Source organism: Acomys russatus, chromosome 1 (assembly GCF_903995435.1).
Source record: "Acomys russatus chromosome 1, mAcoRus1.1, whole genome shotgun sequence".
Classification (NCBI taxonomy): Eukaryota; Metazoa; Chordata; class Mammalia; order Rodentia; family Muridae; genus Acomys; species Acomys russatus.
The window spans coordinates 109,265,039-109,293,031 of NC_067137.1; the positions used below are offsets into that span (position 1 = coordinate 109,265,039).

Genomic DNA, 27,993 nt, shown 5'->3' on the forward strand with positions numbered 1-27,993 from the left:
CTTAGAAGCTCCCAGGATAATTGTGGTACCAGTTTCAAGAGGAAGGAAGAAGAAGGAAAAAAAGAAAAAAGCAAAACAAAACAAAATCCAGCAGCACCAGTACAGCCCTGATTCAAATCCATGTGACTTCCAGGACCACTCTATCTTTAAATGAACAAAAACTCAAATTCCTCCTCAATGCTAGGAACCTGATTTTCTAGATTATAATAAAACCAGTGCTATAAAATGTTTACCATATTCTGAAGACAGAGAAACTTCAGAAAAGTTGGTGTTGTACTTAACTATGTGTGATAATTATAGGTTGAGATCTCAGGAAGGCTGAAGTGAATCAAGAAAGAAAATTACAACTTTCAGGATCTAACAAATCAGCTTAAAGAATGAAACTGGAGCAGCATATTTTGTACAGCAGCAATGAACCAACATGGAAACCACTCTAACGAGATACACTTTATCTTCCGACAAGGAAGCCGCTGTACAAACTGGGGAGGAGGCAAAGTCCTGTTCAGGCAGTTTTGGTGCTTCCACGTTCCTTACATACATACACCATACTTACCACCAACTTAGAGTCTCCCAAATGCCAATTTCTAGAAAGCTATGGTCCTAGAAACGATGAAATCTATGTAGTCTCTGGCATGTAAGAATCCTTTCTATGTCACAGAAATACTTTCTTCCTAGCATGCCTTTTGTCTGCAACAAAAGTGTGTGGATCCTGTGACAGATGCAGAATACAAGCACCTAAAACCGAGAACTTGTCAGGTATTCTAGACACATTAACTCTTTCAGTTCTTAGAACCTCTTTCTAAGAGGGCTGGATGATTTTCTCAATTTACAGAGGAGGAAACCCAAGTATAGAACAACATCTCACTCACTCATGATCACAGTTGCTAATTCAGCCCACCTTCTAGCTACGCAGTCTCTGTTTGCTTCTGCTGATTGCCTTAAAATGGGTGAACTTATCAGTAAGTAAATAAGAAGCCAGATATTAAACAGAAACCACAATGTAGGTAGGCAGTCTAACCGCGCAATGAACCCAGTGCTACTACTTTTGAGTTAAAACATTTTTGCAAGGCAGCCTATTAATTATCTCATTGATGAGCAGCTCTGAGTGGTAGAAATGTTCTTCATGTTGAGTAGAAACAGCCTTGTTATTAATATTCCTTGCTGGTCCTACAACACCACCTGGACACATTAAAAAATTACTCTTTTAAAGATAAATTTCAAAAAAATACTTAAAGCAGTAGCATGCAATATCCTTACTCAGTAAGCCAATTTTAAAGTGGTCATCGACCTTTTCTCAAGACCTCTGGCCACTAGGAGTGGTCACTGATGTGCTTTGGTACCTTGTAACAATGTTTCGCTCCTTTCCTGTGTCTCCTTCCCCCTCCAGCACTGTAGTTTACTCCAGAAAAGCATAAAATAGCATAGGATGATAATGTATTCTGGCCAAATAACCCAAAATCATTATTGCTATGCGTATCTGTTACTTTTGTCACTGTTGTGAAAAATACCCAACAAAAGTAACTCCACGATTTACTGTGACTCACAGTTTGAGTGTACAGTCCCTCATGAGGGCACGAAGTAGCTGGAGCTTATGGGATGGTGCCAACACATAACCCACATTTTAGTTTGAACAAAAATAACCAAGTATATTAGTGTCTTGTGTGTGCGTGTGTGATACGAGAGCATGATCAAAACAAATTAGAGAAGAGCTTATTTGGTGTATGGTTTCAGAGGGACCAGAGTCTGTCACGGTGGGGAGGCACAAAAGCAAACAGAAGCCATGGCCGCTGGAGGAGAAACTCAGAGCTCACATCCTGAACTGTCAACGGGAAACAGAGAGAGAAAAACAAAACTGGTGGGGTCCTTAAAACCTCAAAGCCATCCACCAAGGCCACAACTCCTAAGCTTAGGCAAACAGCACCACCAACTGGGAACCATGTATTTAAATGCCTGACACTATGGGGGAAATTTATCACTCAAATCACTACACCTAACAAGAAAGAAAAGACATTCAAAATGTATTTGCAGTGCTGGGAAATTTTACATAATTTTCTTGATTCAATTTTTGTTTTACTTGTAAAACTTAAACTTATTAAAATCTTCAAGCAGGTGAGAGTATTTTTTTGCACAAGCATGAAGACCTCAGTTCAAATCCCCAGAACCCATGAAAAAAGCCGGTGTGGCCATGCACTATGAGGAAAGAGACAGGAGGACCACTAGGATTTGCTGTCTGTAAGCCACGTTCAGTTAAAAACCCTACCTCAAAGGAATAAAATACACAGAGATATAGAGCAGGGCAGCCAACATTCTCCTGTGGCTTCTGCAAGTACACAGGGAAGGGCACATGCACCAAGACACACAGGTGCATACACCACACACACACACACACACACACACACACACACACACACACACGATAAATAAACAAATGGATGCTCAGGGGATCTTTAATTTTAAATTTCAATTAAATTTGTTTAAATATATTCTTATATAAATTCTCAAAGTATTGTATTTTGAATACAGAATGCCCTACATAGGCTCATATGGTTGACTGATGGCTCTCTTCTGGGAGGAAGTAAGAATGGGCTGGAAGAAGTTTGCAGGTCATTATGCCTGGTCCTCTGTCTGTTCTTCATGTTTTGCTCTCTGTGTGCTGTGAGGTGAGTGGCCTCTGTCATGTGCTCTCCCAACCATGATGGTCTTACTGCCCCTACAGGCCCAAAATCAGATTAGCCAAGAACTAGGGGATCAACAAAGCAAAAATCTCTAAAACTGAGACAAAGTGTTCCCTTTATATTGCTCTTGGAGATATTTTAATCATAGCTACAGAAACAATCAAAATTAATGAAAGGTGTGTAAACATTTATTTGTGGTCACATCATTATTTTGAGTGAAGCATCCCAGGTCATAAGAGGTTAGGGGCCATAGCTCAGCAGGCCTCTGGTTTATGTGCGTCCTTAAGTCACTCACCGGGCATGCTGCTCTCACTGCGATTTCAATGCTACAACCTTCCTGACACCACTCCCTGTCACTCAATTTTACTAATGCTCTTTAAAACTATACATTGTACAAAGCTCTTATTATTTAAGTTCATATCAAACTACTTCTTTTTTTTAACAGCAGAAATTCTAAGCAACTTGCACTTAGAATTCCCAGGACTGGCATTGTTTCTCTAAGTGTGCCCGCATCATCAGCACCTGCACCTGTTCCCTCTCACGCTGCCCACCTGCCGCTGCCGCTTGCTGCCCTGCAGGGTTATGCTTTTTGTATACGCTGCTCTGTAGTACACGATCATTAAACATTACATAAGCCACAGAAAGTGACTATGAGAAAAATGAGGCTGACTGTTCTGAAGAGGTTAAAGTAAGACACTTAAAAAGAAACTTCTAAAATATTAGTTGTGGGTGAAACAACTGAAAGGCCAGGAAAAAATTAAACCCAAGATGCCTCTGTAGTCAGATTACTTCAAATAGGTCTAGTTTTCATTCCACTTGAAAGAATATGAAACTGTTACTTTTTGATGAAACACTATAAGGGTGACTTTTTAGTCAATTAAACCATTACGAGCCAGTTCTCAAAGTCATATGCCTATGGCTACAGTCTGGCAATGAATATATATGGGTACATTTTGCATGAAAAAATAGTGTTCCAAGAAATGCATAGAACTATCCTTTTTAATGAGTCCAGCTTTTTTGACTAACTGCAAATCTCAACTGTGTCCAGAAAGAGCTGTTTACTAGCTGAGGGGTCACACTGCTGCTAAGACAATCTCAGGTGTCTCCAGCAAGAGCCGTTTACTAGCTGATGGGTCACACTGCTGTTGAGACAATCTCAGCTGTGTTCAGCAAGAGCCATTTACTAGCTGAGGGGTCACACTGCTGCTAAGACAATCTCAGGTGTCTCCAGCAAGAGCCGTTTACTAGCTGATGGGTCACACTGCTGCTGAGACAATCTCAGCTGTGTCCAGCAAGAGCCCGTTTACTAGCTGAGGGGTTACACTGCTGCTGAGACAGAGCCCTCTCCTCACTCTGCATTATTAGAGTCTTTTACAGGGCCAAGCACATCAGTCTTTCAAGTTACGCTTCTCAGTTTGGGTTATCCATAACCTGATAAACACAGCTTTTGTGATCTCACCTAACTTAAAAAAGAAAAACTCTTTGCATTCAAAACACTCCATTTTTTATTGTTCTAGAATTCAGACCATCTTTAGCGTAACTCCAGAAGTTTTGAGTTAGCTGGCTCATGCATCGCTCCCATACTTCCCACCTGGACATTGGCTTCGGCAGACATTGGTTTCGTCCTTTTCTGACCTCCCAGACAAGCACATCTCTTCTTATGTTACGCTTTCATAACTCAAGGCATTTCTTTCATAGAAATGATCATAATTGTATTTTTACATTTAATTCTATGATGACTTCATTGACTTTGCACTACCAGAAGAATTAATGAGGTATGACTTTATTTACTTTCTCATGGAACTCATACATCACAGAAATTCAATGCTAAAGTAAGTGCATTAAAAAATGAACACCATAGAAAGAACCGTCCAGAGGGTTACCACAGTGTCTCTTGATGACTTTGACTTAACGTTGAAACTGGGTTTTTACTAGAAGAATTCTGTGATTTAGATCTATAGCACAGGGCAATAGCTGGCCAACTCTTTCCCTCTTGGGAAAGACAATTACTGTTATAAACTGGTCTCTTTGAATTCTGGTGCTAAATCTGAGTTCCACTGTCCATCCTAGCAAAGGCTCTAAAATTACCTTGCAGCACCACAGTTGAGTTCTGTAAGAAAAGTTTTAGTTTAGTCAACTCACCAAGATACCCCAGCAGGCAAGGGTGTTTACTCCCAATCCTGGTGACTGGAGTTCAATCCTTGGGGCCCACAGGGTAGAAGGAGAAAAGTGACTCCTTTTTAGTTGTCTCTGACTTAGAGAACGGCTGTCATGGCCTGCATACAAGCACAAGAGTGCTACCACACACAAGTAAATAAACTAAAAAATTAAAGACTTTAGTACTTTGAGGGTTAATCTGTCACTTTAGTACTTTTTCTTATTTTATTATTTATGGAGGAGGGGTAAGTGCATGTCTTGATGTGTGTGTGTGCAAGAGTCAGTTCTCTCCTTCCACCATGTGGGTCCTGAAGATTGAACTCGAGTTTGGCAGCATCTGCCTTTATCCACTAGCTGTCTTTCCAGCCCTTCCTGTCACTTTATTATAATTACTATTTTAAATTTTGTGTGTGTGGGTGTTTTGCGTCAAAGAATGCCCGTGTATCGTGTGGTTGACTGATACCCATGGAGGCCAGAAATGGGCATCAGATTCCCTGGAACTGGAGTTATAGATTGTTGTGAGCCATCATGTGGGTGCTAAGAATCAAACCTGGATTCTCTGAAAAAGCCAGTGCTCTTAATGGCAGAAACATCTCTCCACCCACTCTGGCACTCAATAAAGTGTGTGTGTGTGTGTATGTATACACACACACACACACACACACACACACACACACACACACACACACATATATATTACACACACACATATGGTTTTCAAGAATATTTTTCTTTTGCCAAAGATGTTAATCTCATTATTTAATGCTTGTTATATAGAAGCCATTTGATAAATTCAGTTATTAAAAGTCTGTCCACCAGTGTTTTATAAATACAGGGCCGTGTATTGCATAGAGTAGATATCAATAGAATAGGTCTTCAAAGCACCGAGAAATGAAAATAAGATCAAGCATACAAAAAGCAATTCGTAAAACAATCTGCTTTTCTTAGACATACGCCTATATGTGCATATGTACCTCAACGTAAATAAATCCAAGCACGAGGGAGGAAGGACAGAAGGAGAGGCAGTGCAGAAGTGAAGAACTGATTGTGGTGCCAGACTACATAGATTTGAAGCCTAGACGATGTTGCAAAAATATTTAACATATCAGTCTCCTAGTTTGCAGTAGAGTAAGAATCAAACCCCAGATTATGAGGTCTGGGGATTAAGTAAACTAGAAGAAGATCTGGAAGATAAAAGCACTGTGTTGAGTATTAGTGAAAAATTATGTTTTATCTTTGTACTTATGCATACATGCCAAACTAATACTGAGTTACAACACAAAAATGTGCCTATTTCTTGCTATAGGTGATACTAAAAAAATCTTGAAAGTCCCCAAAACAACACAGGGTCTTGCCACTACTGTTGGGTGTCCATCAGAACTAAATGCTAAGGCCCTCTGCTGAAGGCACCGCATGCTTTAGTCATAGAACATAAAGAAATCACGCTGGAGCTGTGCTGGAAGCTCTTCTCTGCTGTCCAGCCCGCTTAGTGTTAGAGAGTCCTAGGCTGGCTGCGGGGGGTGGGGGCTATCACCAACAGTATTGTTTAGCTGTGGCCCTTCATCCTAACACTACTGACCTGTCGGAAAGAACAGTGTCGAGTTAGTTACAGGGACATCCAAACCCTTTCTGACTAGATTTGAGGCCTACTCCACACATCTGGTATTATAAACCTGGTCAAAAGCCCATAGCTGGGGAGGTCATAGGCCCTAGTAGAAGCTCCTGTTACTGCTTTGCTAAACGGACATCAAACTGACTTCTAAATATTTATGTTTATGACTGTGGTTAGTGCTATTTTCAGTGATGGTCAGAGAAGTTTTTTGTTTTATTTTGTTTTGTTTACCGTGTATTGTAAATACTACAGAGACCATCAATTGGTCAATGTGCTGAAATGCTGAAAGTAAGTGAGCTGAATGCTCCGCTAGAAATAAACATTGATATTACCCCCTCTAAGACTCAGGAGACACCATGGAAGAGAGGATAGGAAAAAATAGAATAACCAGAAGAAGTACTGTGCAATGCAGAATTCCTGATATCACATGGTCTTCACACTCTTGAAGTCATGGCAGATGTGATCATCCAAACAAGACCTGTTTAAGATTGGACCCATCAACACCCTGTCATAGAGAAAGAGAGGAGTTCATGAGGCTCCCACACTCCCTCCCTAAGGATCTATAGGCAGCTAATGGTTACTAGGGGAAGCTAGCACATTTTCTTTAGTTGATGAAGCCACAAATAAGGTGTTATTTCTTTTACTTGGTCCCAAATAATTTGAAAATTCAAAAAGTACTGGTCCAACTGAAGAGGGTTGAGGGTTGAGAGAGAGAGAGAGAGAGAGAGAGAGAGAGAGAGAGAGAGAGAGAGAGAGAGAGAGAGAGAGAGAGAGAGAGAGAGAGAGAGAGAGAGAGAGAGAGAGAGAGAGAGAGAGAGAGAAGCCAACATGTCTTACTCTGAGTTTTAATAAGATCCTTTGGGAATAGTTTCCATGGGTAAGTTTTTCCAAGTTTAGGTTAGAAAAAAAATGATCCATGTATTTGCTTCCCAAAGGATCTTGTTAAAAGGCTTTCAATGAGAAACAAGTAAGTAAGGATGGCATATTTATAAATAATGTTCCCATATTCTTAATAATCAAAATACCTTAACTGCTACTATAATTGATGAGCATTTGCAAAGGATGCAGATGTGAACCATGAGTTCTGCTCCCCTATCTTGGTGCACAACACACCAACTGCCTTGAATTCTAATGGCCCACTCTAGTCACAAGCCACCCCATTTTCTATTTACATGCCTCCATTTTCTATTTCTATTTCATCTCTGTCTAAGCAGCCTGCAACCAGCAAATAACAAGGGCATAGAAAGCCTGCTTCCTCTTTCCCATCTGGAGCTACCCATGAGTTCATGCTAAGCCTAGACTCTACTAAGACAGGAGCTTGCTTAGGTTCATCCCCACCCACCACACTTCTCTCACTCTTGTTCTCCTGAAGCACTCTCAGGATAAATCCCAGCTATCCAAACACCGCCCTGGGCTGTTTCTAGCTGCTGTGCTTTCATATGGCATGAGTAACAACTTTTTTATACTATGAAGCAATACCTTTCATATGGCACAAAACATCATAAACAACCTCTAGGAATTACATACACACAGTAGGCTTGCGCTGAAACATAAAGCATAGTGGGTATACATAAATGCAAATTTATAAATTTTTGAATGACAATTTAATGAACATATGCTTTTTTTCCTTTCTTTTTTTCATACTATTTTTTTCCATTTTAGTATTTTATTCATATTACATCTCGATTGTTAGCCCTTCCCCTGTTTCCTCCCATTCTTCCCTCCCTCCCACTTCCCCCCTTCTCCCCTCCCATATGTCTGTGATTGAGGAAGACCTTCTCCCCCTATATATGCTCTTAGAATATCGAGTCTCTTCTTGGTAACTTGCTATCCTTCCTCTGAGTGCCGCCAGACCTCCCCATCCAGGGAACGTGGTCAGAAAAGGGGCACCAGAGTTCGTGTGAGAGTCAGATCTCACTCTCCACTCAATGGTGGAGAATATCATGATCGTCGGCTAGGTCTTGGTAGGGGTTTGAAGTTTAATGTCTATATTCTCCTTGGCTGGTGCCTTAGTTTGAGGAGGACCCCAGGACCCAGATCTGCCTGCCATAAAGTTCTTCTTGTAGGTTTCCAGGACCCTGGGGGTCCTACTATTTCCTTATTCTTCCATGTTACTCTCACCTAAAGTCTCAATAGGATGTCCTCTCCTCTGACCCACTTTCTTGGTAAGTAAAGTTTTTCATGGTACATATCCCTTGGACTAGTGTTTTGATATAAGTGAGTATATACCATTTGTCTCTTTTTGCTTCTGGGTGAACTCATTCATTAGCTGCTTTATACATGGAAACAGCCTAAGTGTCCCTCAATAGAAGAATGGACTAAGAAACTGTGGTACATATACACGATGGAATACTACTCAGCTATTAAAAACAAGGAATTCCCGAAATTTGTGGACAAATGGATTGATCTAGAAATTATTATAATGAACATATGCTTTTAAACATGTTTTTAATAGGGATACTTTCCAAACATTTAAAAAGAGACTAAGATGACAAATGATGACTAAGTTATCAAACTATTTAAAATAATCTTTTACATGACTCAACCCAAGTTTTCCCTCTATAATATCATCAAAAAGCAATTTCTTTCGGGGAATAATGGTGCACATCTTTAATCCCACTACTCGGGAAGCAGAGGCAGGTTGATCTTTGTGAGTTCAAGGCCAGAACACAGTGAGTCCCAAGACATCCAGAGCTATGTAGTGAGACCTTGTCTCCCCACTCCTCAAAGGCACCACCCTCAAACAAGTATCTTTAAGTTACCAAGTATAATCTATCACTCACTCTAGTAGCAAACTGCACAGAAAAAAATGGAAGTATATTTTATTTAATAAATAAAATGTTTATGGAAGTTCTTCTGCATTAAAAAAAGAAAACTAAATACCTGTGCTGGCCTGGAAATATGGCTCAGCTGGTAAAGTGAGGACCTAAGTTCTGGTCTCAGGCTCCCTGTGTACCAGCACTGACAGGACAGAGACAGTCAGTGATCCTGTGAACTCACTGGCCAGCCATGCTAGCCAAAACAGTGAGTTCCAGATTCGGTAAGAGATCTGCTGGAGAGTGATAGAAGACACTCAACTTCAACCTCTGGCTTTCACATACAGATACCTGCTCCCACACATACATGTGTACACACACGCATACCCCTACACACACACACACACACACACACACACACACACACACACACGACCTATCCTGATGGAGTTTTCAGAATCTGGGGCCACTGACTTAAGATATATTGCAGACTATATTATGTAGGTAGTTCACTGAATTTAGGGTGAGCAACTCAAAGACTCATTATTTCCACAGGACAATTGATAAGATCTGTTGGTGGTTAGATGGTATCATCTACATGAGGAAAAAGAATTTTTTTAAAGGAGAGCCTGAGGGAGGAGGATGGGTAATATATGTTTTTAAAACCCCCTACTCTATCCCCAGCACCCCCAGTGAATGCCTATGAATGAATGAATGAATGAACGAACGAACGGATGGACTGAATCAATCAACTAAGCAAGCAAGCAACAGGAATGGACTAGTTTGATCCAATTTGGACTTTAGAAAGAGGAGTCTCACTTCCTGTGAACAATGGAGCAGCAATGGCCAACTTGACCCCATATGCTGTGGTGGCTGCAGGTCCCTGTTTCAGGACTCCCTTTACACTTCATAAGTGAATACTGAGCAAAACTTGATATTTCTTGGGGCAAGAAAACCTGGGAGCTAGTAGTGTCTACATTAGCTCTTTCAGAAGGATGAGTGCTTTCCCCTTCAGCTTCCAGCAACAGCTAGAACAAATGGCATTTACAATGCATCAGGCAATCTTAGAATATTATTACTCACTGTATGTCTATTTTGGAAGGTAACTGCTATCTACAGTACACTATTTGAGATTTTATTGTACTTCATAGTCCCAATTGTTAAATAACTGGGAAAAGAAGATAAAGAATGCATTCTTTTCATTTGGCCTGTTATTCTTAAGGCAAAATTCAAATCAATGTCTTAAAAATGCTAACAAAGTAAGCGATTACATGAAATAACTAGTAATCTCTCCTTACATGGAAGACCTAAATAACTTTTTTATTTCCTTTTTCTTTTCTATTTTTGCCTTGAACTTACAGTGATCCCGCCTGCCTCTGCCTCCCGCCCCTGCTGGGATTAAAGGCATGCACCACCACGCCTGGACTTTCTTTTTTTTTTTTTTTTTAATTTAGGAACAATTTTTCTATGGAATATCCGACTTAATAAATAACCTATGAGAAACTGACCAGTACTCTACCACTCTGCTATGCACCCAGTCTTCATGAGAAACTAGAAAGAGATAACAAAAAGAATCTAATTTATTTCAAAGTTTCTAGATTGTGAAAGTAGTCAACAGATTAGTGACAGACTAAAGGAATCTCAGAAAAAAAGAAACCAACCGTGGGCTGGTCTTAAGGAGCAAGCCTACAACACGGATACTTAGGCGGATCCCAGGATCAAGGTCACCTTAGGTTATAGACTAACTTCAAGGCCAGCCTGCATGATTTACTCAGATCTTGTCTCAAAACAGTTAAAAGGGTGGTATAGCTCCAGGGTGCAGCTCATGCCTACCATGCACAAAGGCTTAGGTTCAATCTTCAGGAAAAGAAGAAAATTGCAGCTCTTCTATGTCCAAACACTCAACAATGCCACATATAAGGTACTTGATGAACAGAATTTTTCTAGTTCAGAATATATAAAAATTAATTTATCAGAAAAGTTTTTAGTTTTACTTCCCAAGAAAAGCCTTACATGACACACAAAGACATATGATGAAGTTCTTCTATTATTCTAAGTGGTGTTGAAAAAAATTATCTTCTTTTAAAAGGTAATAAAATTGAAAGATTAGTGGTAAAATTTTGAATAAAAATTGATTTTATTATACTCATAATAAAAGTGTCCACCTACTCCATTTAGTCATCAAAACTTAGATTTTAAATTCAGAAATGTCTACAATGACATTTCTTAGTTACTCATCTTTCTTAAGAGCCACGCTGTCATGGAAAGAAAGAAAAGCAGCACCTATGGCTAACAATAGACCCATTACGGCAGAGAGAGGAACATGAAATAGAGATGGATGGAGAAGCACAACACAACAGTGACACCACTTCCTCACCTTGAAAGCGATCCTCAGGGCCTGTGAGCACCATACTCCAAGGCAAGGGAGACATGAGTCAAAGTACCAGATATGTTGAAAGAAGCCAAAGGTTTGGTTCTGCAAATACTATACACAATTTTCACAGATGTGAAACAGCTTCTGATTTCTCTTCCTTATATTGCCCTAGCATGCTCTATGAAGCAAGGTACTATTATCCTCAGAAAATGAGTTGGAGGAAGTATTTTTTCTGTTTTCTGAGTTTATAAAACTTAGAATTATCTTTAAGATATAGCAACAACTTGTTCTTAAAACTGTACCAAGCACTTCCCCAGTGGAAGGCTTTTTACTTACTGATCATTTTAACAGTTATAGGACCACGTAGATTTTCTATTCTTATTTTTTATGTAAGCCTGCCTATTTGTTTGCTTTAACACACTATGTAGCCCCAGATGTCCTGGAACTGGCTGTGTAGACCAGGCTGGCCTCACCAAGATTCACCTGCCTCTGCCTCTGGAGTGCTAGGACTAAGGGCATGCACAAACACAGCCAACAGTCTGGTCATTTATACACTGAAGATTTATATTCATTTTATGGAATGTACTTCAGAACCAGAGTTCCCATCACCTCTGCAATCATATGTGATGTTGTTCAGTATTCTAGCTGTCTTAATTTAGTTATACAAAAGAGATGTTATAATTATAGTCTTAAATAAGTAATGGTGTTTATATTTTGTTTCCTATTAATCGTTTTTGTATCTCAGAAACTCTCCTGATCTCATTTTTCTTCTTCCTAATAGCTCATCCTTTAAAGTTTTCCAGTGAGGACCTGTTGCTGTAAAACATGTTCAGCATTTGTATGTTGACAGTGTCTATTTTGGGCTGGGAAGATAGCTCAGTGTGTAAAGGGTTTGCTGCCACAAGCATGATGATCTGAGTTCAATCTCCAGAATTTACATAAAAAAGCAACCCATGCTGCCACCCGCTTGCCATACCCCTGATGGGAAAGACAGCCTATCTTCCTTAGTGAGTCCCAAGCTAGTGAGAGATCCTGTCTCAAAACAGTGTGGATTGCTGCTCTGGCTTCCATGTGTACAAGCACATATACAGACATCCTCACAATCACATGACCGCGTACATGCACGCACATACATCTATGAATCTATTTTGTCCTCACTTCTAGAAAACAGTTTGGCTACAGATACAATTCTAGACTGACAGTCATTTCCCTGTGCAATCTGCAAAGAGTATTATCATGCTCCTTCTATAGCTGCTGTTGACTGGGCTAAAATAATTGTTCTTGGCTTCACCCAGCAGCTGATGAAAACTGATGCAGAGACCCACAGCCAAACATTAGGTGGAGCTTGGAGAAACTTGTGGAAGAGTGGAAGGAAGAACTGCAGGACCCGGACAGGTCAAGGACAGCACAAGAAAACCTATAGAATCAACTAACCTGGGCCCATAGGGGCTCACAGAGACTGAACCCCCAACCAGAAAGCACGCATGGAACAGACCGAGGCCCTTCTCGTATGAGACCCCCAACAGCTCCTAGCGGCTGTCTCTGACTCTGTTACCTGCTTCCTAAGTGGGAGGCCTTGTCTAGCCTCAATAGAAGAAGATGCACCCAGGCATATTACAACTTAACATGCAAAGGCGGGTTGGTATTCATGGGAGGTCTCCCCTTACCTGAGGATAAAGGGAGGGGGCACGGGAGAAGGGGAAGAGAAAGGGAGAGACTGAGAGGAAAGGAGGGATGGAAAGCTCCCATCAGGATGTAAAGTAAATAAATGAATTAATGGGAAAAAAGAAAAAAGTAGTCATTGTTTTTTATTTTCAAAAAGTATCTCACTGACTGCTTTCGTGTCACCTCTATGTCCTTATGTTCAACCAACTTCTCTCCTCTTTTTACATAGGAGCTTCTTTGTACTTGTCTGTTAAGGATTTGCTGTGTTTCATAATTCTCAAAATCTATGTTTAATCAAATTTCAAAATACTCAACTGTCATCTCTTTGAACAGGGCTCTCCTCATTCTGTTATCTCCTTCTGTAACTCTTGGCTAGACAACTGTTACATCCTGTCATCCAGGCTTTAATTCCATTTTTTAGATGATATTATGTTTTGTTTTCTTTCCCTGTACATGAGTGTTTTGCTTGTGTGTATATGGATGTACACCATGTATACGGTTGGTGCTTGCAAAGGCAAGGAAGAGGGAAATGGAGCACCTGGGACTGGAGTTACACAGGTGTGAGCTGCCATATGGATGCTAGGAATTGACCCCAGGTCCTTTGGCAGTGCAGTTAGTACTCTTAACCACTGAGCCATCTCTCCAGCTCCGTAACCCCACTTTTATATATGTTAATTTCCCCCATTATATATTCTGCATCTTTTTCTGAAATCTATCTTCCAATTCATTCTCTTTATCTCACCTACTAGCTAATAACCCAGTTTTTATAAATTGAATTATTTTTCCACTTATAATAGTAGCACTTGTTAAGTAATATTCTGCTGACCTATACCTTAAGTAGACCTTTAGAAAAAAATTTAAAAATGTGTGTGTGTGTGTGTGTGTATGTATGTACACAGAGTCCAGAAGAGGATATAATCTGGAGCTGGAAGTATTGACAGTTGGGGGATACCCAATGGGGTCTAGGAGCCAAGCTTAGGTCCACTGAAAGAGCAGCAGCACTCATAACTTCTGGCCCATCTCTCCAGTCCCATGGCCTTTTGGGGGGAGGCGGGAGATGAAGATCAGCATAGTAGTTCTTCTTAGCATGTCTTTCCTATTTTCTCTCTGACATAGCCTAGGCTGACCCTAGGCTATCATGATCTTCCTCTCCTCACCAACTATTGCCAGGATCATAGGCACATGCCAAACCCAGAGATCGTGTTTTGTGGGTTAAAAAAAAAGATTTATTTATGTATCTGAGTGTTTTGCCTGAATGCATGTATGTATGCATACCATGTGTGTGCCTTGTGTCCAAGGAAACCAGAAAAGGTCATCTCTGGAATTGTAGTTAGGATGGTGGTAAGCCACCATGTGGGTGCTGGGAACTGAACCTGGGTCCCCTCAAAGAGTAACGAGTACTCGTAACTGCTGACCCATCTCTCCAACCCTACATCTGCTCTTAACAGTAAGACCAAAACCTCTGAGACGTTGATTGAAGGATACAATTTCAGGTCAACCAAAAGAATAAGTTTTGGTTTTGTTAACTTTTTGTTTGCTATCTGTCTTTTGAGAAAGGGTCCTATCTGTGTACCCTGGTTGTCCTGGAACGAATTATGGAAACCAGGCTGGCCTCCAACTCAAGAGATCTGTCGGGCTCTGCTTCCCAAATGCTAGACTTAAAACTGTATATCATCATATCCTACCTGAAAGAATAAGCTTTAGTACTATACTGTTGTGTTGTACAGAAACCACAATTAAAGATAATAATGTATTGTATATTTTAATATTGCTAGTAGATTTTTTTCACATTCTTAGTACATAAGTCACTGAGGTGATTAAGTACATTAGACAATTATCTTGAGTAAATCTCCATACAACATATAAATAAATCAAAACATTACATTCTAGACTATACATATACACATTTTCCAACTGAAATAAACATAAGCATTTACATCTTATTTCAAATCTAAAATAAGTAATCTGTCTATGTTGTTGTTTCCATTCTTTCAAACCTACTGCCTTGCTCTTGGATGTTTGCAATATTTACAGGATGGTCCTAACCTGTATAACTTTCTTTAGAACTTCCTTTAATAGCTAGGTAAAGGCTTGGGAGATAGCTCAGTCTGTAAAGTGCCTGCAAGCAGGAAGCAGGAAAGGAAAGAACAGAGGAGAGGTGGGAATGACTGAGGAAGACATCTGATGGCCACTTCTGGCCTCCACACACAGGCACACATTTGTGCACACACCCACACAAATACACACAGACACACACTCATTCCCCTACCCAGAAAGCAATGTGTTAAGAATTTAGTCCTCCGAAGAGGATTAATGTTTTCTTTTTCTATAAAGCACTAGTACAAGCTGGATTGCTGTTTGACTTTAATTCTTACACAGAATAAAGTGTTGAAGCTGCACACCTGTATGGTGCCCAGCATGCAGCTGAGCAGGCTCAGAAGCCTTGCACTTCTCTGCGCCCTCACCCTCAAGCCAATGTTGAGCCACAAAGTTTCTTCTACATCCCTTTGCTGGCTGGTTTTTGTTTTTGTTTTGTTTTTGATGAGCAGCCATCTGTATCTCTCTCTATGCCTTGGATACAATCTCTCTTTTTAAGATAACAAGATTGCTTCATTACAAATTTCTACAAACTAGAAAATCTAAAGATCTATTACAATTACCTTCTAAACCAAACTACCACAAATTCAATTTACATTATTTTTTAAAATATATGTATTTTATTACACATGTATAAAACAAACTACATACAGCAGGGAGAGGATACAATCTCTTATACCAAGCATACAACACTTAAAAGCTAGTTCATTTTACTGTAGACATTCCAGAATATTTCTGACTTTGGAGAGCTTATTTAGCTTTCTACATTCTTGTTCCCCTTTACTCTTTTGAATCTAAGAATTTTCCTTATTCTTGTCAGTTAACCTAGGCAGTCAGTGGCAGACCTGGCTTTTAAAATATATTTAATCTTAGCATTTGGGATTTTAATAATAAAAGGGGTTTTCAGGACATCTTAGCTGTCATCTAACCCAAAAGAAAAAATAAAGTATCTTTTCATCTCTACTTCTGTAACTAGAACATTCTGTCATACATAAAACTGCCAGATCAAGGAATGTAATTAGTTTTACAAGTTTTGTTACATGCTGTAATATGCAATGCAAAAACTGATCTATCATCTTCATAGAATGTTTGAGAAAGTTCAGTAGATGCCAAAGTCATATAGTGCTACTGATTTAAGTATCTTGTGGCTTTATCCATGCCTGGAATAAAGCATGACCTCAGTCTGAGGGTCTTCCTTGTACCTGACTCCTGGAGTAACTGGTACACTTCTGTAGAAGTAAAATGAGCAGTAACTGAATTGATGAAAGCAGAGGTGACACTATGTGGACTTCACTTATGAAATAGCTTAGTTTTCTTACCAATAAAATAAAGGCAATGATGAGGGAGGAGGTTATTTATCCAAAGCACATTTTTCTGAAATAGCAATTAATTCTAATGGGAGAAAATGTACCAATGGTACTGACTTCCTGTAACCTTATGCTGCCCCAGCATCAGTCTGTGCCTTCCATTTAAAGATGGCCGTACTGGGTTTGTCCTGGAAGCCAAGAACACAAGGTTGGGGTCTAGGTGTCAGCAAATGAGCAGCTAAACATAAAGTACACACGAGCAGACCAAGGCCACAGGATATCAGAGTTCAAAGAAGCTTCCCATGTGAGCGTCTCCTTGGTTGTAAGAGACACAAGTAGGCATTAGGCTATTTAATTAGGCTAGAAAATATATTCTGTGGCAGGCAATGTCTGGTTTCCCTTCTTCCCACTATGGGAGAGGTCCTGGTGGCTCTGGTGGGAGAGCTCTTCAAAACACGATGATGCTACAAACTCTCCAAACAACACGCACAAAAAGTGAAAATTATACCTGTAATATTTTTCTGACTGAGATTTCTTACTGACTCAAAAATTGCTAAACCTTTAGTTTACCTTTAGTAAACAGACAAAACCGCTGTCACATCAAAGAGTACTTGAAACTGAAGAAAATTGAGGAGGGAATTTATATAAACTTTATGAAAGGTATTTAAAATTATGCATGACTTTTTGTAAAACATCTGAAAATGGAAAATAACTGCACTAATATAATTTAGTCACTTTGTTAGACAACAACTATTAATAGATTTTTTTGCTTAAAGATTAACCTAAGTGATTTTACATATAGTAGGGTGATGATTCAAATTAGGTAACAAATGTTGACAAGGATGTGAAAAAAACTGGAACCCTTACATACTGAATATAAATGGTGCAACAACTTTGGGAAACAGTCTAATAGCTCTCAAGAAGTTAAACAGAGTTGTTACTTAAATTGGCAATTTGCTCCTAGGAATATACGCAAGAAATGGAAACCTAGGTAGACAGCAAACACTGAATACGACTGTTCACAGCATTCAAGTTTATGTTTCACAGATAAAGAGTGGGAGCAACTCCAATGGCCACTGTCCCAGTTCCACTCTGCTGCTATGGTAAAATACCCTAACAAAAGCAACTTAGGAAAGGGGGTTTGTTTCAGCTTACAATTACAGTCTATCATTGGAGAAAAGTCAAGGTAGGAATGATCAACAACTAGACCCACGACATCCATGGCAAAAGCACAGAGCAATGGGTGCATGCTTTTGCTTGTCTGTTTCAATTTCTCCACTTTTTTTGTTGTTGTTGTTGGAGACAGGGTTTCTCTGTGTAGCCTTGGCTGTCCTGGACCTACTTTGTAGACCAGGCTGGCCTCGAACTCACAGCGATCCGCCTGCCTCTGCCTCCCGAGCGCTGGGATTAAAGGCGTGCGCCACCACGCCCGGCTTAATTTCTCCACTTTTGAAACAGTTCGGGAACCCCTGCTAGAGAATGGCGCTACACACCCTGGGCTTGGTCTTCCCACATCCATTAACTTTGGACAACAGACATGCCCACTGGCCAACCGCATGCAGATAATGCATTGTTGAGACTCTCCTCCCAGGGGATTATGGGTTTTATCAAGTTGACAAGTAAAACTAACCTTCACAGTCATCATGTGATGAAGAGATGAACAAAATGTGGTAGAGCCACAAAGAAGTATTTGACCATAAAGGGAAAGAAGAGTTAATATCTGCTACAACATACTTTAACCCAGAAAAAATACATTATACGTATCAAAGGAGCTAGTCACCAAAATTCACATATTATACGAATCCACTTACAGGAAATGTCCACAATAACACAAAAAGTTGGTGGTTGTTAAGGGTAGAGAGGATGGTAACCTTACAAAGTAACAGCTAAAGGATTCGAGATTTCTTCTTGAGATTAAATTTAAAAAGTTCTGAAATGGACTGTGACTATGGTTGTGCAGCTCTCAATACACTCGAAGCATTAACTACACACTTTAAATGGGTAAAGTGCATGGCACATGTACTGTATCTCAATTAAGCTGTCACCAAAAAGAAACTATGCAAATGCAACACATTCTTTGAGCAGAACTTGACCTGAAAAGCTTTTGCCAATATGTTGCAAACACTGTTCTTAAAAGAACCAGTCACCACAGGTCTGGACTTGTTTTCCCCTCTGAGCAGTTAGAACCCACCTGTGAAACAGGAAAACAAAGGTAAGGATAACCAACATTATTTTGATATTTCAAAAACATTCTTTCTTGTGGATTAGGTAAGGTGGGGCTAATTCTGTTATTGAAAAATAAACTTTGATACATGATCTAAAGGTGAGCAAGCACTGGAAAATGCTCAAGCTGACAACTACAATAAGATCCTTTCTGGCCGAGCCTTAGCTGGTAGGAATAGACCATCAGGCTGTTGTACACTGTATGCTGAGTAACTACGGGTGACTATAAAACAAACCCTTGTGTGACAGGGACCCAAGGCCCAAAAGCTCAGTACTGAATGCCCTTGAGCTAATGTGTACCTGAGAACGCACACATATGTGTGAGGCTAGGGCAAGAGGGGCAATGACAAGCCCACATTTCTCTCTGCCTAGAAGTTGGCGGTAGCAACTTCCTACCAGAACTGAAAAAAAATCTAAAAAGGCAGATGTTCCATTTTAATGGAAAAGAAAAATGGTCTGTCCTCCGAGGCCTTACTTGTCCTTCCATGGAAGCGCCCACACCTGCTAAGAGTTCAGGGCTTCTTCAATAGGACTTGGTGGAGGACAATGAGACTAGGACCTCGCAGCTGTGCTAAGCGCAGATCAGGACATTCCAGAGCCAGGAGAGGCACACGCTGACTAGACCAGCTACAAGGCTGGCAGGGCCCAGTGCAAATGTGTGTGGCTTTGTGAATTAACTCGGGAAGGGTGACAGCAGAGCATTGCACAGCACACAGGCTCTTCTGGGTGTAGGGACCTTTAGGCCTGCACAGATGCCATGCCTACAAGACCAGCCTGACTTCTGAACTACAGGAGTTGAGGTGAGAATTTTCAAAGACTCAGGAAACAATAAAGCCCAAGATATAAGATGACCCAGAGACTATCATACTGTTTGAAAATATAGCCCAGAGATTTTTCTCCATGCTAAATACATGTAGACACATATAACTGTTTCCATTATATAAGTGCACACTGTACATTATTCTCCTCTATGGCTTTTTTTTTTTAATTTATGACTTGGAAAAGCTTCCTAAAATGTTAATGAATACAGATCATTTCAATCTTACATAGACGACAGAATATAAATAGAACTATACTTCAATTAGGCAGACTCTTAAGTGCTGGGTTAATGAAGGATCCTGACTTGTTCATTATCACAATGTGCCCTGAATTACAACAGCCTGATAAGAGAAGACGGGGGAAAAAAAAATCAATCAATATAAATCACTTCATAAGGTGCTGGCATATAATAAGCTCTCGATACATGCCAGTGACTTCTAAAGACTAATTTGCATTCCCAACATCAGATTTAAAAGGCTTCTGCTGTTGTTGGGCTGTTTATGGAATAAGGGCTTGCCTTGTAGCCAGGCTGCTAGCCTGGAACTCTTGCTAGTGCTGACCCCAGCATCTCAAGCGCTGGGACTGAGCCTGGCAGAGGGGTTCAGCTCTCTTACTGGATTCTTCATGCTCTTAGAATTGTCAATGACTTCTGAGTGAAGGTTACTAACCCTATGTCACAGAATAACAAGTACTTTTTAGTCTTTAAAAGAGGGTAATAAATCTGAGATTTACCTCCAGTTCCTAGGACCTTCAGCAGCTCAAAATTTTCAATTCCCACCTTCTCTGCATGTCCTGTTAAGTTGGCTAAAGAGAAAGAAAAAAGAAAGAAAAAAATTAAAGGGGTCAGCAACAAGAAGGCTCTGTGAAAACTTTTGGGGGTATGGGCAAAGTTTTGTTTCTTAACCCCTGGGGTTTTTCTATATAATTACTTGTTAAATTATATAGTTGTGTTTTAAATATTAATTATAATAAAAATTTTCATGAGGTGGTGGTGGCACAAGCATTTAATCTCAGCATTTGGGGGGCAAGACAGGTAAATCTCTGAGTCTGAGGCCAGCTTGGTCTAAAGAGCCAGTTCCAGGACAGACAGAGATACACAGAGAAAGCCTATCTCAAAAACAACAAAGAAAAAAGAGTTTTCTTAAAAAAAATTTAGTGATTAGACATTATTTATATTACAGGTTAAAGCAACATAAAGTCTAAAACAAGTTATAATATATAGGTGGATTTATAGTGAAAACTGTACAGATTTACAGGTATTTATTTATGTAACAAATACTAAGTGTGCAACTACCGGGCTAGATTCTGGGCTCTGTTCTGGTTCCATTTATGCCACTAAGAATGTGGGCATGAGCTAGGGTGCAGTTATGTGCACATGCCGTCTCTGTCCTCCATCTCAAGTGAGAGCACTGGCTGGAGACAGCTAAGATCCTTGTCAGCTCTGAAATCCTAGGAGTGCGCTTAAATATATACTCTTCAAAACAGCTTCTGCCCTAAGTAAGGTAAGGAAGGATATGTTACAAGTGAGCATTCTCCACAGTATTTCCACTGGGTTCTAGTCCTGCCTGGTTACATGTGAAAAGGGCATTTGGAAAAAGTGGGGAACAGGATACGCTGGAAGAAGAAGGAGGAGGAGGAGGAGGAGGAGGAGAAGAAGAAGAAAACACTGAAAATTGGCTTTAGCAAAGTTAAATGGCATCTTTCACACAGAGCCTCACAGACTCTGTACTATACAGTCTCCAAGGCTGAGATATTGCATTCATTATAATAATGACCATGACTACTATGTGAATTAGCTTTCTGCAGAAGTTATGAAGAAATGCTTGCTCCACCTAAATGCTGTGCACCCTTCAACAAGTTCTTCTCTGTGTGTCAGTTCTCAATAATGAAAGATAGGGACACTTAACACCAATAAAAAACAAAAAACAAAAACTCTACCGTATAGCACACTGCTGTCTATAATCTGAAAGCATTAGAAAGGTAAGATGGACTGATAACTGAATATAAACAGCTAGGTCATAAACCAAACATTACAAATACAGAACCTAGACAGTGAGCATAAGGGTATTTGACATGCAAATCTTTCAAAATGTCTGTAAAATAACAAAATAAGATCTATCTCATAAAGTTGTAATGAAGATTGAATGAGTCAAAATTTATACAGCACTTACTATGTGCAAGTTAAGTGTTTATAAAAAAAAAATTAAAACCTTGAGACCATAACTTTAAGAAAATTAGGCTCAAAAAAGAAATTTTAGAGCTACAAGTTTGAGGCAGTAAGTAATTTTAGTATTGTCAAGGTTCAACTAAACTTACATTTTATATTAAATTAATTGTTAAATTATTTTAATTTAAAAAATTGAAAGGGACCAATAAGTCTTAAACAGGTGAGGGGTCCAGCCAGCTCCCTGTGACTAAGGTCTCTGGGCGGAGTGTATGGCTGGATGAAAACAGCCCCCCACAGGGTCGTAGATTCGCACTCTAACTCCCCAGCTGAAGAGCTGTCTGCGAAGGATTAGGAGCCTGGCCTTGCTACAGGAAGTGTGGAGCTGCGTGTGGGCTTTGAGGTCCCAAAAGCTGGTACCAGGCCTAGTCTTCCCCTACCTCCACCATCTAACCCTGCATCCCTGCTCCATCTGCTGCCTGGAGATCAGGACATAAAGCTCTCAGCGACTGCTCCCACACCATGCCTGCTTGCCTCACACTACGATGATCATGGACTGACCCTCGGAATCTATAAGTAAATTCCCATTTAAATACTTTCTTTTATAAGAGTTGCCTTGGTCGTGATGTCTCTTTACAGCAATAAAACAATAACTAAGACAGGGAACAGGATTTTTTTTTAAAGCAAGCAGTAAATATTGTATTACAATTACATAGATTCTGAAATAAACACGTACTCAAACATGTGAGTCTAAATAGTTCTCACTTCCATGCTACTGTTTTTGTCACTACAATTAAAGCCTTTGAACATGAAGGTCGAAAATTAAGCTTTTTTTTTTTTACTTAATTAAATTGCTAGCTTCAAGAACAACTCAAACGAACTTCCAAATAAATTACTAACATTGTTAGAATAAGACTTAAAATATTTATAGATTTTATTTCACCTCAGAGGTGAAATAAACATTGCCAACTACAAAACTGTCTTCTACATTTGTGAGACAGTCACAAGACTTAATGAAGTCCGAGTCATGTTGCCAGGAGATGTGAGGTCAGGCCTGTGGCTGAGGTGCCAGAGCCAGCACTGCTGGGGCAGTCCCAACTGCCTCGTCTTTTTCTACAGTACAAAGGCTGTAAAAGGTTTCCGAGGACAGCAGCCTCTGTTCCTTCCTCTATTCAGATCATGCCTCCGATGGACTCCCTTTCTGGTTCTCCCCACAGTAAGCGGGGTAAGTAACCCACAAATAAGTGCAAAATTCTGAAAGAAAACTTAAATTTACATTTTTCCAATACATGAATGAGGGGCACGGCATGTTAGAGGTAACAGGTGGAGTTACTATGTTCAAAAAAATCAGCTGCTACATGGCCTTTTAAAATTACATTAGTTATTCACTGGCTTGTGTGTGTGTGTGTGTGTGTGTGTGTGCGCGCGCGCGCGTGTATGTGTGTGTGCGTGTGTGTTATGCATGTGTATGGCACTCGGAGCACATCTTCTGGTAGTCAGGTCTCTCTTACCATGGGTCCTTGTGACCAAAAAGGCTGTTGGCCTCGACAGCAAGTACCTTTACCCTTTGATCCATGCCACCTGCCCCTTTGAGGGTTTTTGACTCAAATTTCCAGCACGGTCTGACTTCTTGGGGAAAACAGACGGTTCTCTTGCTCTTCTCCCTCAGTGTGTACAGCATGTAACAAGGCACATATGGTTGTCCTGGTGCTGCATTTTGTTTGTTTGTTTGTTTGACAAGAGAGGGTAACAAGGAGAATATGTTCATAATACACTACTTCCATCTATAAAATTGTCAAGAGTAAAATAAAAAACAATTTCTAAAGAGAGGCAAGAGAGAACATGCTTCTTTCCTTGCTCTGCTTTCTGCCACCTGACTAAGCAGTGCCCAGGGACTGCAGCTGACAGACTCATCTGGGCATGTTAGCCTCCAGAACGGAGTCATGACTGTTTGCTGAGTTCTTTGCTGTTGTTATTTTTGGGAGTATTTTTTGGTTTTAGATAGAATCTCACTCTGTAGCTCAGGCTGGCCTAAAACTATGTAACTCGGGCTAGTTTCAGATCTGCAGCAATTCTGCTTGGGCACCTCAGGTGCTGTGAGGACAGGTGTAAGCCACCGTTCTCAGCTGGATGGTATGTTTATTACAGAACCCTGAATCAGACAACTGGACTCCACTAATTAATTTCCTCTCCCTTTTAACATTCTAAGCCACACACCTAAACACACTGGTCCTGAGTTTATGATGAGACAGAGAAGCTGAGAAGGAGAAAGCCTCACTTGGGCTGTGAGCCTAAACCTCCAGCAGAGACTATAGAGTAGCTCTCCACTGACATGCTGCAAGTACACACAGCTATTGCTCAGGTGGGCCTCCGATTCCTAAGAGCGACTGATGTTCTGTGCAGATAGATCCTTTGTGACTTCTGAGGGTCAAAAGACTGGAAGACCAGAGTTCAGTCATTTCTGGTTACAAGAGCAAAATGACACCAAAACACAACATGAACCTAAACCCTAAAAGAATTAACTCCTTCTCTCACAAGCAAAACCTTACAGAAACTCAAATTAAAAAAATAAAGTGTATCAACAAATTAAAAACTTAAACTGGAGCTAGTCAGTTAGTATACCACAATCTGAGCTGTTTTCAGATGTTCAGAGCTGGTATCTAATGTGGTACCCACATGAAGTGAGCACTTAAATACTAGTAAAGCCAGATTAAATTAGTATTTTGGAAGCTGGGTGTGGTGGTGCATGCCTTTAATTTCAGCACTTGGGAGGCAGAGGCAGGCAGAGCTCCATGAATTTGAGGCCAGCCTGGTCTACAAAGTGTGTCCAGAACAGCCAAGGCCTGTTTCTATTGCTAATTAACTGAATCAGAGGCAGAAGGGTCTCTGCAAGTTCAAATCCAGCCTGGTCTACAAAATGAATTCCAGGCCAGCTGGGGCTACTCAGTAAGACCCTGCCTAAAAATAGAAAAATAAATAGAATTTTCTGATTGAAAATTCCTAAAGTAAGTTCTGAGCAGAGCTTCCCTTCCTCCTTTTTCCCAGATCCTTCCCTCTATCCATGTCTGGCTTGAACCTGTGTTGGCCCTGGGAGTGGTGCCACAGTCACAGCCTTTGTGTGTTCCTATTGTGTGTCGGCCCTACTGTGTCTGTGAGACACTGTGTCCTTGGTGTCTTCCATCCCCTCTGGCTCTTGCAATCTTTCTGCCTCTCTCCCACATAGCTCGCTGAATATATAGCTTCTTTTTGCAGTAATACATTACTGAGCTTAATCTAAATGATTATTTAGGAAAATAAAGGTGTAAACAATTTTACTGCTTTCACAAACCAAGTCTAACCAAATATTTTTCTCATTAAAACATGTTGAAAATCTTTTACTTCTTTTTTTAATGATGAAGTGTATATTTAGAACTAGCCAGCTGGACTCAGTTTCGATGATCCCAATCTTGTTGGCAACATCCAGAGCACCATCATCAGGAGCTAGTCGAACACACGCCTTCTTTTCCCTTTCAGGCCTCATCAGGGTACTGACTTTGGCCGCATCAATGTCAGTTTCTTCACGGCCTGTTTGATCTGGTCCTTGTTGGCCTTGGCATCCACAATGAACACAAGTGTGTTGTCCTGTTTTTCTCATTGTTGACTCAGTGGTCCAGGGGAGCTCGATGATGGAGTAGTGGCCAAGCTGGTTTCTCTGGGTGCATTCCTTCATGGTATTTAGGCTGCCTCCGGAGCGACAGAGTCTTGGACCACCAGAAGGTTGGTGACAAGTGCATCGTCTTTTCATGGATGTGGACGCCTTTCAGCCTTGCCTTCTTAGCTTTCAAGGCCTTCACTTGGCTTTGGCTTTGGGAGAGGCAGGAGCTGCCTTCTCTGCTTTCAGCACCATCTTTGTGAAAACGTAATCTTTTACTTAATGATTAGCTTTACTTTCTTAAAATATATGCTCTTTGGTTCAGTAATCACTTTTGAAATGGAATTTAACTAATCTCTTCATAAGCACATCAAATGTGTTTTTTAAATGTCAAAACTCAAATGAATACTAAAATGATTCACTTTACAACAGTTTGATTTATTAACAATTCTTAAAGAAAAAATCTTACATTACATAATAGGTTTAAAAGAATTAGTTCCAGCCAGGCGCGGTGGTGCACACCTGTAATCCCAGCACTAAGGAGGCAGAAACAGGAGGATCACTGTGAGTTCAAGGCCAGCCTGGTCTACAAAGAGAGCCCAGAACAGTCAAGGCTACACAGAGAAACCCTGTTTTGAAAAGACCAAAACAAAACAAACCAACAACAACAACAAAAAATTAGTTCCTAAGCAGGGCATGTTCTATGTCCTGGAGGTGAGGCAGAAGAACTGCAATTTTAAAACTGGCCTAGCCTACAATGTAAAATCTTGTCTCCAAGGGAGAGAAATGGAGAAAGAGAGAAAATTAGGTCCTTACACCACAATTTTTCAGCCACTCTGTATCTAACAAATATATACTAATACAGCCATAGGCAGTTTGAAAAAGTATGACTGGCCTATCTTTTCTATCTTTATATTTGTCAAATCTATGTAATAGAAAATTGACTACCTTGGTCATTTTAATTGTACCAGTCACTGTTCCTAAATGTATTCATTATGTTGTGCAGCCATCACCACCTATGTCACTTCTGTCTTGTGAAACTGAAACTTCTATGATCAGTAAGTAGCTACTCCTCAAACCCACTTGTCCCTGACAGTCAACCCTGGACTCTCTGTGTCTGTGATTTCGGCTACTCCAGGTGTCTTTATTTAAATGGGATCATACCCTATTGTGGCCAGCTTATTTTACTAAGCATAAAGTCCCTAAATTTTATCCATGTTAAATCATGTGTCAAAATTGTCTCCCTTTTTAAAACTAAATAGTACATCATTGTGTGTGTATGTGTGTGTAAACATATATGTGTGTGTGTGTGTGTGTGTGTGTGTGTGTGTGTGCTACATTTGCTTATAAATTCATCTGTCAGTGGACATGTGGGTTGCTTTCACATGTTTAGCTATGAATGTGGAGACTGCTTTTAATGCTTGAAGAAGTATTGATTTGAGCCTTGAGTTTGATTATTTTCTACTGTCTACTCCTCTTGGGTGTGTTTGCTTCTTTTTCTTCTAGAGCTTTCAGGTGCACATTTAGATTGCTAGTATGAGATCTCTCCAATTTCTTTATGAAGGCATTTAGTGCTATGACTGAACCACCAACCAAAGAGTGGATGAGGGCTATATATTGTCAATGACCTTTCTGACCTATACTTGACATGTTATAGGGTCAACTAGCCCATTAATTTATATTTCTCATATAGTCATGCAAATTTAATACAGGATTAACTCATTAAATAAATCAAGTACCTTAATCATATAGCATAAAGCATATGTGACATGGCTTCAGAAAAGCATTATTTTTACTTCTTTTTTAATTTTCTTTTTTTAAAATCACTTCACAGCCTGATCCCAGCCCTGCCTTCAGGCTCCTCTCTCCCCATTTCCTCCTCTCCTCAGAGAAGGGAGACCCTAACCCATCCTCAAGTTACTTCAGAGCTGAGTGCATCCTCTCCCACTGAGGCCAGGCAAAGCAGCCCAGGTAGGGGGAAGGAATACAAAGGCAGGCCACATAGTCAGAGCCAGGCCTTACTCCTATTGTTAGGAGACCCACATGATGGCCATGCTGTTCGTCAGTTACTTATATGTAGGTGGTCTAGGTCTGACCCATGCAAGGTCTTTGAGGTGGGTCTGAAGGTACAGTTCAGTGGGAGACTACTGTTTAGCATACATCAAGGCCTTGGATTCAACTCTCTGTACCACAAAAAAAGACTGGGGAATGGCTGAGGAATTATAGGTGTGAAAGATGCCAGAATAAAGTACTTATGTAGGAGTAATTATTTCCCTAATAGATGAAGAGGGCTATTTTAATTAACTATATTAGATGGAAAACTTTTATAACTTAAAAAAAAGGCATATGAGACTAGCTGATTCAATACCTAGAATGTCCAACTAATTGGTTTTAATTAAATCTGTAAGTACTAACAGCTTTTAACAATGCTGAAAATGATGTCTCAGAAAAAAATTACTCTGGCAATAGTATATTATGGAGCTAGAAACAAAGAAAAACTCAATGCTGAAAGA

The 27,993-nt window shown here is 40.1% G+C and overlaps 1 protein-coding gene across 3 annotated transcripts in view; it reads right to left on the reverse strand.

Annotated features, from left to right (window-relative positions):
- Rps6ka5 (ribosomal protein S6 kinase A5) overlaps nucleotides 1-27,993 on the reverse strand; it is a 168,498-nt gene that overhangs the window by 103,249 nt on the left and 37,256 nt on the right. For 2 of the 3 annotated variants that reach the window (XM_051150521.1, XM_051150516.1), the window contains exon 2: nucleotides 20,418-20,489. In XM_051150521.1, the coding sequence (XP_051006478.1) occupies nucleotides 20,418-20,489 (72 nt within the window). Of the gene's footprint in view, nucleotides 1-18,736; nucleotides 18,835-20,417; nucleotides 20,490-27,993 lie in introns of those variants that run through there. The other variant, XM_051150525.1, reaches the window with a different exon arrangement.